General features: G+C 30.6%; 1 gene segment (V, D, J or C); it reads right to left on the reverse strand.

Moving 5' to 3' along the window:
* Window positions 1-3,110: 3,110 nt before the first annotated feature.
* Window positions 3,111-16,469, reverse strand: part of LOC117435234 (immunoglobulin lambda-1 light chain-like) — a 45,138-nt gene continuing 31,779 nt past the window's right edge. The window contains 4 exon segments of the C gene segment in view: window positions 3,111-3,605; window positions 5,606-5,665; window positions 5,884-6,162; window positions 14,475-14,534. Coding sequence covers window positions 3,457-3,605; window positions 5,606-5,665; window positions 5,884-6,162; window positions 14,475-14,534 — 548 coding nt within the window.

The following is a 16,469-nucleotide window of genomic DNA, read 5'->3' on the forward strand; positions in this document are numbered from 1 at the left end:
GATCAGTTTTAATATTTTGAATAGATGATGATGATTATTATTATTATTATTATTATTATTATTATTATTATTATTATTATTATTTTTATTATTATTGTTGTTGTTGTCGACTAATAATTTGTATAAATAAATAACTAAAAAGTGATTTATTCTATCATTTTGTGTTAGTTATATTTATGCCATTGAGATTTGTTTTCCCATGTTAAATATCATTCACTAGCCTGTGTTTTTTATATGCTGTATTTTAGAAAGCATTCTGACTTTCTGATATTTTTAAAGCTATGTATTTGGCATTTATTCTTTCTCTTTGCACTTGAACCTCAAAAATCCTTTATATATTTCTTATATTTTTGAAAAATACTGGTTCTATTTAATAGGTTCTCTTTTTGATTTCACATTTAGTAGTAAAATGTTACTTGTTACAACATTTTAAAAATAATAAAGTCGATTAATTATTTACTGACAGATATTATCTATAACACCCTTTGAATATCATTAAAAACCTTTAATGTTATGGATTTTAGTTTTGGTCAGTTGTTTGGTTTGTTAGACAGAAGAACATGTCAATTATGTTGCATTCCATCAAATATAATGGCTATTTAAATAGGTCGTTCAGATCCTGTAGTACATGAGAACACATTTCAAGGTTTTGGGTTTTTTTTTTTTTAAATGTGTGCTTTGAATGAATTTGCATCATCACTATGTTGTATTATTTTCTTTCAATACAATATAAATCAATGTATTTGTTCAGTATATTAGATACATTGTGATTTTGCAGTTTGGATTTACAGCATGGTTAAAACTATAAATTACCTGAGAATATATTATGGAATGAATATTTCTGAACAGCCAAAAAACTGCTTTTAATTACATTGTAGCAATTTCTACACTATGTTAGTTTCAATTCAATTGCGTAATTCATTGCAAAACTAATGTTTCTTATTTTTTACTTGAAGATTTTGTAATCTTATTGTTATTCAAACCCTGAATTGTATTACCTTGCATTGAACCAATATTTCATTTAAAATAACAGGCTTTCAAAACCACATATCATCAATAATCAAACTGATCCGCATAGGAATACAGGTGACACTTTAGATATCTGATATAAGTGGTTATGTATTTGAAATGCAATAATATGATCACATTCTTATAACATGTTATAGCAAAAAAAAAACTATTGTATTATAACTTGTACTGTAACACTTGAAATGTATTTGCTTACGATTGTAAGTCGCCCTGGATAAGGGCATCTGCTAAGAAATAAATAATAATAATAATAATAATTAATGGTGATTTCTACTCATAATCTGTCATTGTTATTAGCATAATTAATAACATGCTTGTACATTGTATACAACCGCTCATCATGTGCTGTAAATTTATTCTGTATTTCAGATGGTTTGCTCTTGTTTCTTAAGATATGCACTTTGCATTTTCTTTATTTTTATTGCATTTCATAACCTTAATAAAAAAAACCTTCCGATTCTATTACTTCACATGTATTAGTTACCGACAAAATCTATTAGTTATAATTATTGTAACCAACAATACATATATATATATATATATATTATATGGTAGATAAATAATAACCTGATCACAGAAAACGTGTAGTTGCTTTTAATACCATTTAACGCGACAGTTGTATGGATTTTAGATTTGATCAGTTGATTGGTTTGATATTAAATTGAAATGTATGCATTATTTGTTTAAATGTATCCAGTGTTACATGGATATCTAATTAGGCTGTCGAATACAACTGAAGGTGCAGTATAGTGACTACACGATAAACGTGTTAGAAGGTAAACAGATTTTAGTTATACTGTAGTTACAAGTATACGATACATGTGCTAGTTACTGTGTAATAACAATTCATTTTACCAAATACAGTTCTTTAAATTATTTGAATGAATTATGTTGGTGTTAGTGTATTTTTATTCAGAGGCAGAATTAATTATATTACGTTACATTGGACCAATGTGTGTTTTTAAAACCACATACATTAACAATTACAAAGGATTGGCAATGATGTACACGTACGGGCGACACTTATATTTGAATAATGTAATTATATATGTTACATTCTTATAACGTCATACAAATTATATATATATATATATATATATATATATATATATATATATATATATATATATATATATTTATATATATATATATTTTAGCTCAAAGAGCCAGCTGCCCAACGTTTCGATATGTTGTACATATCTTTCTCAAGGGAGCCTGTGTTTGAATCCAAACATTGGAGGTATTTATAGGTTTTTGACGGCATGACAACTACTTGTTATTGTTTACATTCAAATTCATGATTTATTCTTACATGATGTAATGGTGTTCTATATATTGTGATATATATATATATATATATATATATATATATATATATATATATATATATATATATATATATATATATAATTACTGTTTGCCTAGTTAGATCAGCCCACATGCCTGTTCTGTGCGGCATTAAACATATTTTACAATGTGTGACCTGGGATTGTGGCAATGCACCGTTATCAGATACAACCACCTAACCTGCGATTCACGTATATCTGTGGTGCTGTATGGGGGTCCATTTAATTGTCTAAACAGCAGCCGATTTAGTTACAAGCACCCTTTGACTCGATGAAATGACGTTTTCCTCCACGGCAGATTAATGATCTTATTTACATCCCTAAATGCAATAGAAAGAGACCTGTGATACAACCTTTAGATTTTAATTAATTCAATTACATTCAATATGCATTAAATATTTTGATTTAAAAATAGAAAATATTGTTATTGTTATTAGAAACAAGTGTCTAGATTTGAACAAGGTTCTGTTATGAATAGGAGGATTTGTATTCTGATCCATTTTATAAGGGCTTGATCTCAACAGTTTGCCATTGTCTGTGTCCAGTCCACTCTGTATATTTGACTATTGTTGAAGTGCATGTAATGTTGAAGTTTATAAGTTGTAATACTTACAATACCGATATGCTTAAATAAATAAATAAATAAATAAATAAATAAATAAATAAATAATAATAATAATAATAATAATAATAATAATAATAATAATAATAATAATAATAATAAAAACATTCACATTTAAAATTGAAAGATTTTATTTGTATTTCTGTAAAATGCAATAGTTAACATGTCAACTGTTTCCTTAAACAATTCTATTTTTTTTTAATAAAATGATATATTATTTTTCCAACTTGCTATAATAATCATAAGCATGCTTACAAAGCTACTAAACTAGCAAACCTACATTTTTTTAAATAAATCTTTTCGCATCCAGCCACATAAAAAGTTTAATATGTAACCATTGCTAAAACATGGAACAAAATAATTAAAATACAATCATTTATTGTAAAGCAAAGCTGTTGTTACAAAATTGACAAGCATCAATATCATATATTTCTTTCAACTTCAAACACAGTTGGTGCTTCAAGGCACTCTCTTCTTGATGCCAAGGACCTGAGTAGACTTCGTCTTGGAAGTTAGGATGGATATGATTCCACAATACGTAACACTCTTCAGGATTAAGAGAGTGTAAGCAAGCGTGCCCACATTAAAAGCAGGCAAAGAACTGGTTTCTAAAAAAAAAAGGAAATGAAATGAAATGAAAAACGATTATAAAAACGAGATCATGGTGTAATCTTATACTATATAAAATTATATTATTCCCAAGCTTTATGAGCAATCAGGACACAATTTGGAATAACACTTTGACAAAGCTCTAGAATGCTAGCTCAAACCAAGGCTAAATCAACTTGTGTGGGACTGAGGCTTGGATTATTATTATTATTATTATTATTATTATTATTATTATTATTATTATTATTATTATTATTATTTATTTCTTAGCAGACGCCCTTATCCAGGGCAACTTACAGTCGTAAACAAAAATACATTTCAAGAATCACAGTACAAGTATTCATACAATTAAGAGCAAGATGATGGATGATTGCGTTTACACCAAAAATAAATGGCTTCAGTTGTTTAAGTTGCCTTATAATTGTCATAATATAATTGTATAGCTGCTGTAAGGATACAGGCACCACAATCAAAATATTTTTTTGTAAAAAAAAAAAAAAATCTATATGTAAAAAGAAAACTAAATATTGAAATGCTTCTAATAGCCTACATAACTCGACTCGAAAGGTTACAATAAGGGTCCTACTTAATATGCACCTCATTTTATTCTTGATACCCTTTAGCATCACATAGTAGTAGTATACTAGTATACAATATGTTATAGACTTAGGGCCCTGTGAAAATCGCGATTTCACGGGCTGCGCGGAAATTTGAAATGAGCCCAGTACCACGAATTTTGCAATATTCTTAAGAAATAAAAATAATTTCATAATTATTTGTAATTCATAATTTTTTTTCTAAAAAAAATCACATTAGCGAAACTGTACAGCTCTGATATGTGCGTGTAATATTCGCCATGAACACAGTGCTGTGCGGTGATTATGTCAGGTCACTATATGCAATCTAAGCGGGAAATTAAAATACTACACACTGTAAACAAGAAAATAGATGTCTCTAAAAAGGCTAAAAATGTGTCTGCTGCAGATCACGTAAAGCAGTATCCAGCAGGAGTTTTACACAGCGATGGAGGTAAGCTCTTCTGTACGTCCTGCAACTTTACTGTAGATCATCACTACCAAAACTCATCTGTTGACAGCAAGTATTCACCGAAAGAGAAAGGCAGAAATACAGAGCAGTACTACGACTGCTTTACTTGCAAAGAAACAAAAACCGGTGACTTCCATATTCCAAAAGTCCACTTATTAAATTTTGACCTGACAGAGGCATTTGCGCAAATATCCCTCTTGAAAAACTGGACAACCAAAAGTTACGGAAATTCTTCAGACAGAGTGTAGCAAATGGTGGAGCGATTCCTTCATCAGCCCAGCTGAGACGTGAACACTTAGCCTATCTAAAGTTGCCGAGTATCACAAGCAGGAGATTATGGAATTGGTAAAACAGTCTGGTTGCTTGTCAGTGGTCACTGACGAGTCGACTGATGCACAAGCTCAGTATGGGTTACACATTGTATTTGTTTTGCAAGAAATAAATTGCACCTGACATACTAGAACTGAAAGCTGTCCTTGCAGATACACTTTACCTACAGGCTGTTAATTACAACACCGTTTCACAAGCTGTTTGAATAACGCTGACGTTATTTTTATGTCAGTGCATTTATCTGTATATTTGCTGTTTAAAAAATGTAATTTATAACATATTTCTGTGCACATTTTGCGAAATACGATACTTTACCCGTGACACTGCCGTGAATTTTAAAGAAAATTTCCGCGATTTTCACAGGGCCTTAGTTATAGTGTAATATATTACACTTTAATGGTTTAGCCAAAAATTACTACAAATTTTAAATTCTCCATAAATGGCAGCTCATACAATTACCAACAAACATACATTAAATACAAACATATACTTTGCATCAGTCATTATTTTTTTCCATAAGCTGAGAAAAGCCATTGCCCGAAGAGGATATAGTTTGTGCTTCAGTAAAAACAACAACAACAACACATTATTCAACTAAATGCATATAAAATGGAAGGTCTACCTGTTTTCTTATCATCAGTATATGGTGGGCACGTTGGTGCAGTGACTGGTTCGAGTTGAGCTTATACAGAAAAAAAGAGATAAAATCACTTTTTAGTGCTCACTCTGAGAAACAAAACATTGAAGAACATAATGGTACTAAAGAAAAGTTTGCTTACTAATGTTTTGGTTTATGTGTTGGGCATACAAAGAAAATGTCTTTATATAAGCAGTATAAAAAAGATAACCACTAAATTGTACAGTAGTAACCATTAATGAAATGAATGATGTGTGAAATACCTGTTTTCCGTGGTATTGAATAGTTCTTTACTTTTAATTCATGAGTCACATGACAGGAATAGTGGTCCATGACAAAGGTGTCACCAGTGACTTTGAGCATAATGGTGGCTTTGACCTTCTCATCCTGCACCATCGCTTCAGGCACTGTTTCACTGTTTTTCTTCCACTCTAATTTGATGACATCTGGAAAATAATTCTCTGCCAGGCAGACCAGCGTGACTGTGTCATCTTTAAACGAAGGCGGGAACACGGTCACTGCAGGTTCTTTTGTCTGTTTATCTACAGATAAAACGTGGATGATTAGTGATGCCATTGTGCCACAGCAGTGAAGGCTAATTGAAAGACAGCGGGCAATGCGTTGCCAGTATTTGTCAGGTCAACATCCGAAGCTTCATTTCTAGCTAATGAATGGTTGTTATTCCGTACTGTGTCTGCAACATTAACATTTGTTGCCTCTATTCCAGCAACACACTCAATGTTGTAAAGTACACTATATTCAAATCTTAATGTTTAGCACAAAATTGCTTTTGTCTTAATACATAGCACACCACATACAAAAAAGAACACACACACACACACACACACACACACACACACACACACACACACACACATCTCTCTTAAAATGGTGCACAGATCCCCACCCGGTCCCATAACCCCTCAAGTGAATCAGTGGATAGTGTTTTTCTTTTTTTTTTTTTATATGTATTATAATAAGAAAAACTCCTTTCTCTTATGCTATTATACCATGGTCACAAAATATTAAGCAGCCTACTTGTTTACTTACTACTACTACTACTACTACTACTACTACTACTAATAATAATAATAATAATAATAATAATAATAATAATAATAACCAGTTGTTTAAGAATTCAACTTACATGTTTTGAAGTAGACTTCAAACACATTTAAGTATGTATATACTTCACATTGTAAATAAACAATTGTTTTAAAATGTTTCATTAGATTTGTGTTTTTAAAAAACAAAACACAAAATAAAAAAAACAAAAAAAACCAAACAGCAGCAGCAGTGTTCCCTCAATATTTCACCATTCGATAATTCACTCATTTGGTTAATTCACTGTTAGTCAATGTTGATATTCAATTGTATCCCTGATAGTTTAGTGTATAACGGCCCTTCAGCGATTTACAATTTGCTTATTTTTAGTGGAAGTCAGAAATCAGGAGGGAACACTGTATATTTAGATATCAGTCACTGAGTGCACAATTGTACCATGTTAAGTTTCTCATTTGTGTATCTATTTTATAATGCATAATTTTATACGTTTTGGCAAGGCAACTTTTCAAACCACATAGAGATCACACCTGCTTTTAAAAAAATGAAATGAAAAAATGAAATAAAATCATGACTGAAAGGATTATACTGTGTTTGTGTGTGTGTGTATATATATATATATATATATATATATATATATATATATATATATATATATATATATTGACAGTTTGTTATTTTTTTGTAAATGAGCAACATTAATTTGAAAAATGTATTTATTTTTTTATCTATACAATTTAAACTATATCCTGCCAAATTATTATTATTATTATTATTATTATTATTATTATTATTATTATTATTATTATTATTATTATTATAACTACAAACACATTAAACGTTCTTTTAATTTTTTAAAAATAATTTAAACCTATATTTTTCAACATGTTTCGAGTTTTAAAAAATATATATCCCTAGACAAATTTGTTTGTGTTTTTTACACATTATTTATACATTGTTCCAGCAAAGAAAATGTAACTACTAGTTAACTTTTATGAACTTTAAAAGCAACAAAATGAACATTGTATGTAAGTACTAATAACATGGGTAAGTAGGAGAACTTTTTTTGTTCGTATCCTACAAATGTATTATACGTAGGTTAATCACAAATGCCATCATGAACTTTATGATATACCCCAAAGTCATGAGAAGGCAATAATATCATTCCTAACCAGTTACAGTAATCAAAACTTACCATTAACAATAAGTTGTGTTCCACTTCCAAAGGTCTTGCCCCATGAATCCCACAGTGATAGAGTATCATACAAAGAGTTAGCCCCTATCACCCAATTCAATACAATCATATTCACAATGAAATAAAATTCACAAACTCATCTTCACTTGATTAGATATTTTGTTTGGTAATAATAATAATAATAATAATAATAATAATAATAATAATAATAATAATAATAATAATAATAATAATAATAATAATAATAATTGCTAATTTTACTATTTTACTGAACCCTATTCAAAAGATTATTCCTCATTATTCTGGCTCAGACAATATCCAAAATCATCAACGATGTTTTGAGACTTGTTTTTTTGTTTTTTTAAAATAGTACTTACTTGTAACAATCAACTGCATTCCACTTCCAAAAATCTTTATATAAGAAGATAAGAAAGTTTACAAACGAGAGGAGGCCATTTGGCCCATCTTGCTCGTTTGGTTGTTAGTAGTTTATTGATCCCAGAATCTCATCAAGCAGCTTCTTGATGGATCCCAGGGTGTCAGCTTCAACAACATTACTGGGGAGTTGGTTCCAGACCTTCACAATTCTCTGTGTAAAAAAGTGCCTCCTATTTTCTGTTCTGAATGCTCCTTTATCTAATCTCCATTTGTGACCCCTGGTCCTTGTTTCTTTTTTCAGGTCGAAAAAGTCCCCTGGGTCGACATTGTCAATACCTATAATAGTAGCCTCCCTGTGTGCTGACTCCACAGTGAAATACCCCTATACAAAAATGCTGTGCACCTTGTCATATAAATTATGGGCATCCAGCATATTTTTACTTACATGTTTATGCATTTCTCTGTTTATTAAAACTGAAATAGCAACTAAGTCTACCAAAGGTTTCAATCAGTTTAATTTATTATAGGATTACATTCTGTACAATACCTTTTTAATACCTGTCTAGAAGTGATATTAGGGTTACAATAACACTTACCTGAAACAATAAGTTTGGTGCCCCCTCCAAAGTGCTTTATCCTGTTGTTATCACACTGATATAGCATAATACAAAAAGTTATGCCCATTGCAAATGTAAAGTCTCTCTCTCTTTATATATTCTACACTGAAGCCAAGTTTACATATCTTCATGATACAAAACTCTTGATTTTTAATTCTTAATGTACACAAAACTATATCCAAAAACCTATACATAAGACCTGCATTATATTAAGGAACATGTTATTATATTACATATTCACACAATAGTTATACTGTTATGCTGAAGTAACCTAGTTTCTCAGTAATAACATTGCTATTACCATGTGTCATATGTGGACTGCAACATAACATATTACAGAGTATAAAAAAACAATACTTACCAGTGACAACAAGCTTTGTCCCAGAACCAAATACCTTAATGTACCAGCCACTACTAATTTAGCCCTTGGAGCATTATCTGTATAGACTGGCAATTCTAGTGTGTCTTATCCAAGTATACTCTCTTCACAACACATTTTAAACCATTTTGTAATCTGGTATGTATGTATCAATTTATTGATTTAAATAACAGCAGATCAGCTGGGTTAGATGAGGCTAGCACTTAATAAATACACTTTTCTTTTTCTATTCCTGAAAATAACGTTTCCAGTGAATGTTAGTATTATTTAGACCACTGATTATCAATATTTAAATAGATTCATTTTATAATTTAAATAACGTGTCACTTCTTTACCTGACAAATGACTGACATATATTTACTATTGCAGTAAGCTGTATGTCATCATTTCCAGTAAATATAAGTGTGTAAGAAGCAGTTCACTTACATAACTTTCATCAGAACTCACAGGAGATAATTAAAGCTAATTACTTACCAGAAACAACTAGTTTGGTCCCTGTTCCAAAAACCTTAATGCCCCCCACAGTGATATGCAATGCTACAATAAGCTATAGTAAATATGCACACGCATAATGCGTTTCCTGGACAAGACACTGAGAGCAACGTTCAGTATAACACACTTCATTCTTTACAGTATACAACGCCTTATCATATATTTGTTTTGTATTTAAGGAAGTCATTTTTTTGCCAAAATGTTCGTATTAAACTTAAGTATATTCTTAGTTTATGCGAAGAGGCTGTGTAAATTAAAAATATAAATTCAACAGGTATTAAACAAACAAGATTATGCAATAATAATTGAATAGTAAATGTTTTCTATATTGTTAGAAAAAGCTAATTACAAAACAAAGTTGTATTTATTTTACTTACCTGTAACAACCATTTTGGTACCTGTTCCAAATACTTTAAAGTAGTAAGTAATACCTCCAGCTGTCACCCCACATTGATCTGAGCCCTTACACTAACTGGAGGTGCACTAACTATAGAGTACTTTAGACTGTTTGATGGAATAGTATCACATTAGCGACACGCAGAAAACACACTTACTTGTAACAATTCATTATGTTCCACTTCCAAAAACCTTTATATCATATCTATATCTCTGAATGCTGACTGACCATGAACCTTTACACAAACTGCTATCACAGAATGTCCTTTAACAGTCCTATTTGCAAGACAAAACTAAATGATACTTATTCTTGTACTTATTTAGGATTCCTGATTTTCATAGGATTATATCACAATTTGGGATAGGCGGATCAAGATGAGTCTTTGCATAGCAAACACATTCCGACAATCAAAAAACTAATACAATTCAAAACATATAAATATCCAATGCATTTATATAAGGTGTAGGCTGTTAGCGTGCACTCCATGTGTGTCCTAATATAATATACACATACAACTGTTCTGTAATATTGAAAACTCATATATAAAATATTCATTAGGCTTCTGCAAATATTGCACAAAATAGGTACAAATGACATTCTTACCTGTCACTACAAGCTTTGTGCCAGAACCAAACACTTTGAACAGTGCTCCCTGGTAACACAGTGTAAATTCATTGTACAAAAACTTAGCTAGAGGGGACACTGACAGATGCAGCTACGCCTTTTCTGTTTTTCTGTTTGTGTTACCCAATTCCATTGTGTTTTAGAAATATCCACTATAGAAATTAAATTAAAATCATAACTGTTTTCCAAACACATAAGAGAAAGACATGCTTTCTACCACTTGGATCGGTCTTATTCTATATCTAAGCAATAAAGTAAGCAAATGAAAATTATTATTATTATTATTATTATTATTATTATTATTATTATTATTATTATTATTATTATTATTATTAATAATAATAATAATAATAATAATAATAATAATAATAATAATTACATTGTGCTTACCTCTATATACATTGATTTATAACTATACTTATATATTACAGTTTCAACTCCTAGATTAACACACTGTATGATATGTGCAACACATTATCAAGTATTAAAAAAAAATACTTACCACTGACAACAAGCTTTGTCCCAGAGCCAAATACCTTAAAACGATAGCTGCCAACTCACAGTAATTTATCGCCTTACAAAAACAGGTATAATACTTTGTACTGTGCTGTGGAGCATTGTACACTGTACAGACCTGAGCCCATGCAATAACTGTATAGTACTTGTTTGGCTCAATATTATTACCTCTGCAACAAATATAAAATGTACTTACTGGTAACAATCAGTTTTGTCTGACTTCCAAAAACCTTTCTACCATTCCCCTCTGAGTGCCTACGCTGACACAACGAAATAGACTTCTTTTTGTTGCCATGTGATCTTGTATCAATGTATTAATGTATTGATTTAAATAATAGCCGATCCATTTTTTAAGTCTAATTATCTACTGTAATATCAAAAAGGTACCCAAATAATTACACTCTTCTTGTGGTCCCATGATATAGTATACTGTACAAAAAAGAGTTCAACAGGAGCCTGGGGTCGCAAGGGAATATTTTGCAAGTTAAAAATATCAACACCAAATATTTGAAATGATATCAAATTAATACCTGTAGCCACAAGTTTTGTGCCCAAACCAAAGACTCTCACCACGCTGTTCTCCAGTGTGAACTCGTTGTACAATTACTTAAAATGCACATGTAGAGTAGATGAGGCTAGCACTTAATAAATACGCTATTCTATTTCTATTCCTGAAAATAACGTTTCCAGTGACTGACAGTATTATTTAGACCACTGATAATCAATATTTAAATAAATTAATTTTATAATTTAAATAACGTGTCACTTCTTTACCTGACAAATGACTGACATATACCAATCACATTGTATTTACTATTGCAATAAGTTGTATGTCATCCTTTCCAGTAAATATAAGTATGTAAGAAGCAGTTCATTTACATAACTTTCATCAGAACTCACAGGAGATAATTAAAGCTAATTACTTACCAGAAACAACCAGTTTGGTCCCTGTTCCAAAAACTTTAAAGTCTCCCACAGTGATATGCAATGCTACAATAAGCTATAGTAAATATGCACACGCATAATGCGTTTCCTGGACAAGACATTGAGAGCAACGTTCAGTATAACAGACTTCACTCTTTACAGTATACAGTGCTTTATGATATATTTGTTTTGTAGTTAAACTTAAGTACATTCATAGTTTATTCTAAGAGGCTGTGTAAATTAATAATAGAAATTCAACAGGTATTAAACAAACATAAAACTGATCCCAGTGGACTATCCTTGCTATTCTGTCAACATAATTTCCATTACCGGATTAAGCAATAATAATGAAATAGTATTTTTATTCGATATTGTTAGAAATAGTTACTTACAAAAAAGTTGTATTTATTTTACTTACCTGTAACAACCATTTTGGTACCTGTTCCAAATACTTTAAAGTAATAAGCTCTACCTCCAGCTGTCATCCCACATTGATCTGAGCACCTTACACTAACTGGAGGTGCACTAACTATAGAGTACTTTAGACTGTTTGATGGAATAGTATCACATTAGCAACACGCAGAAAACACACTTACTTGTAACAATTCATTATGTTCCACTTCCAAAAATCTTTATATCATATCTATATCTCTGAATGCTGTCTGAACATGAACCTTTACACAAACTGCCATCACAGAATGTCCTTTAGAGTTAACAGTCCTACCTGCAAGACTAAACTAAATTAGATTTATTCTTGTACTAATTTAGGAATCCAACCTTTTCTGGGATTATAATGCAATATAAATCCAAAATGAAATATACAAGATGTCTTTTGGGATAGGCGGTTCAAGGCTTTGCGTAGTTAACATATTCCGATAATTCCCCCCCCCCCCCCAAAAATTATACAATTCAAAACATATAAATATCCAATGCATTTATATAAGGTGTAGGCTGTTAGCGTGCACTCCATGTGTGTCCTAATATACTGTATACATACAACTGTGTTATAATATTGAAAATTCATATACAAAATATTCATCAGGCTTCTGCAAATATTGGACAAAATAGGTACAAATGACATTCTTACCTGTCACTACAAGCTTTGTGCCAGAACCAAACACTTTGAACCATGCTCCCTGGTAACACAGTGTAAATTCATTGTACAAAAACTTAGCTAGTGGGACACTGACAGATGCAGCTACGCCTTTTCTGTTTTTCTGTTTGTGTTACCCAATTCCATTGTGTTTTAGAAATATCCACTATAGAAATTAAATTAAAATCATAACTGTTTTCCAAACACATAAGAGAAAGACATGCTTTCTACCACTTGGATCGGTCTTATTCTATATCTAAGCAATAAAGTGAGCAAATGAAAATTATTATTATTATTATTATTAGTAGTATTAGTAGTAGTAGTAGTAACTACATCGTGCTTGCCTCTATATATATATTGACTTAAAACTATACTTATATATTACAGTTTCAACTCCTAGATTAACACACTATGATATGTGCAACAGATTATCAAGTATTAAAAAAAAACCACTTACCACTGACAACAAGCTTTGTCCCAGAGCCAAATACCTTAACACCATAGCCGCCAACTCACAGTAATTTATCACTTTACAAAAACAGGTATGATAATTTGCACTGTGCTGTGGAGCATTCTCTGTAAGGGCTGGTGACAAGATCATTCAGGGTTGTCATCTTTTTACTTTATTGTATTCAATTATTTTAGAAATGTTTAATATATATATATATATATATATATATATATATATATATATATATATATATTTTAAACTGTTGCAGCATTTTTTACGTAAGGATATATGAAAGCAGCTGTCACTACCACTGCGTATATTAAACTAAACTAATCTGTACAGTATTTATTCCAGTACCATTTAAGTCATTGACTTATTCATGAAAATATACCACAGGATAAATAAGTATGATATGCAAGTTACAAGACAGAACCAATCACTCATTAAATTCACTGAACAAAAAGATCTGAAGTAAAACCAATAAGAAATGTGCCTCCATTGTATCCTTGCCCTGAGCATTATCGTAACCCAAACTCTTAAAATACCATTCTTTGACAGTTAATGGAGCAGCATCACTAATTTGAGTGCATTGCACTTATCTTTATATACACTGTACTTACCTGAATTACACTGTAATTACAGCTTCTAACTCAACAGTTATAGCTTAACATGTGTAATAGGGGCACTGCAACTTAACACATTACAAATTATAAAATAAATACTTACTAGTGACAACAAGCTTTGTCCCAGAACCAAATACCTTAATGTACCACCCGCTACTGGTAACTCACAGTAATTTAGTCCTTTACAAAAAGAGTCTGACTACTTTGTACACTTGAGCATTAAGGCCTGGTGACAAGATGGTTCAGGATGATAACAACAGGACTAGACTAATTTCAGGCATCATTTTTTTAAATCTCTTTTTTTGTGGAAAAAATATGGAGCAGCTTTTAATTGAATGCATTCAAAAAAGATAAAATAAGTGAGCTTAAGTCAATAGAAGAAATGTGAAAATAAAATACATTTGTACCTGAAACCACAAGTTTTGTGCCAGTACCAAAGACTTTTACCCATCCATCCTCCACAATGTGAAATCATCATACAAATAATTAGATAGAGGATAATAATTTCTACAAGCACACTATGGTCCATTTCTGTTCTTTTATTTATATTTTAAAGTTGGTTGGTTCAATATTAGACCATATATTAGTTCAATATTATTATCTCTGCAACATCTATAAAATGTAATTATTGATAACAGTCAGTTTTAATTACAAATGTCCAAACTGCAAACACTTACGCTAATGAAAAAACTATTTTTTTCAATACTATTTTCCTCTGTGTTTACATTGACACAATAAAATAGAATAAACTAAATTGTACAATATTTATTCTTATACCATTTTAATCATCTAACTTTTCATCTAAGTATTTTCATCTAAAAAACTGAAGTCAAACTAGTAAGATTGCCCTCACTCAACCAAACCATTAGTTAGAACCATGTATCTTTGTCCTAATCATTATCTCAAACTAACTCAAACTCTTAAGATACTGTTCTTTCTCACATATGCAGCAGCGTAACTAATATAATATTTATATACATTTTACTCATATTGCAATTAGAACTCCTAGCATTTACAGATTAAAATGTATAATAGGTGTGATGTAACATAACATGTTACAAAGTATTAAAAAAATACTTACTTGTGACAACAAGCTTTGTCCCAGAGCCAAATACCTTAAAATCATAACTGCCTTCTCACAGTGACTTAGCCATTTACAAAAACAGTTAGACTGCTTTGTACTGTGGTGGCAAAATGGTTCAGCGTGATAACAGCAGGTTTAAACTAGCTTCAACAATATATATATATATATATATATATATATATATATATATATATATATATATATATATATATATATATATATATTCTGCTAAGAAATAAATAATAATAATAATAATAATTTTAAAATTTCATAATAGTCTTCACATGGTTTTATAAATCTTTCTACATAATGCAGGCATTATTGTTTTAAGTTTTCAAAAGCTTTCTTTGTATGCAAGACTGGCAACGCCAGAGTTCTGTTAACAGCAAGAAATTTCATGTTAAAACTTTTTTTTTTTTAACTGAAAAATGACTGCCAATTTCATTACACTTTTGGGTGTGTGTTTCACCTGCTTGGCATGGATATCTGTGGAATGTTAATGAAAATATGTTACCTGTAATTACCAGTTTGGTCCCTCTTCCAAAGACTTTAAAATTATAAACTGCACCACTGGTTGTCTTCCCACATTGATTTGAGCCCTTATAATAACTCTGTAGCATTTGGTATATATTACACTGTTTGTATCAATTGTATTACCCCTGCTACAAAAATAAAACACACTTACTTGTAACAATCGGTTGTGTAGATATACTTCAGCAAAACCAAAAATAGTCTTACTCAACCAAACATTTATTAACTGCAGGTTCACATTTAATTTAAAAACAATACTTTGTTTTATAACAGTTTAACTTTGCGGATTGACAGTTCCAGATTTAAAGCTTTAGAGACAGTTGTGACACCTGGAGCCTCTTTCCCAACAACCTTTTTTTTTTTTTTTTTTACGCTAACATATTGCTGAAAAATCATTAAGATTCTGCAGATTTGTGCCTAAAATTTGTACTTGTTACTACAAGCTTTGTACCAGAACCACATACTTTGATCCATACATTCCTA

This window comes from Acipenser ruthenus, chromosome 3 (genome assembly GCF_902713425.1).
Source record: "Acipenser ruthenus chromosome 3, fAciRut3.2 maternal haplotype, whole genome shotgun sequence".
In the NCBI taxonomy this organism is placed as follows: domain Eukaryota; kingdom Metazoa; phylum Chordata; class Actinopteri; order Acipenseriformes; family Acipenseridae; genus Acipenser; species Acipenser ruthenus.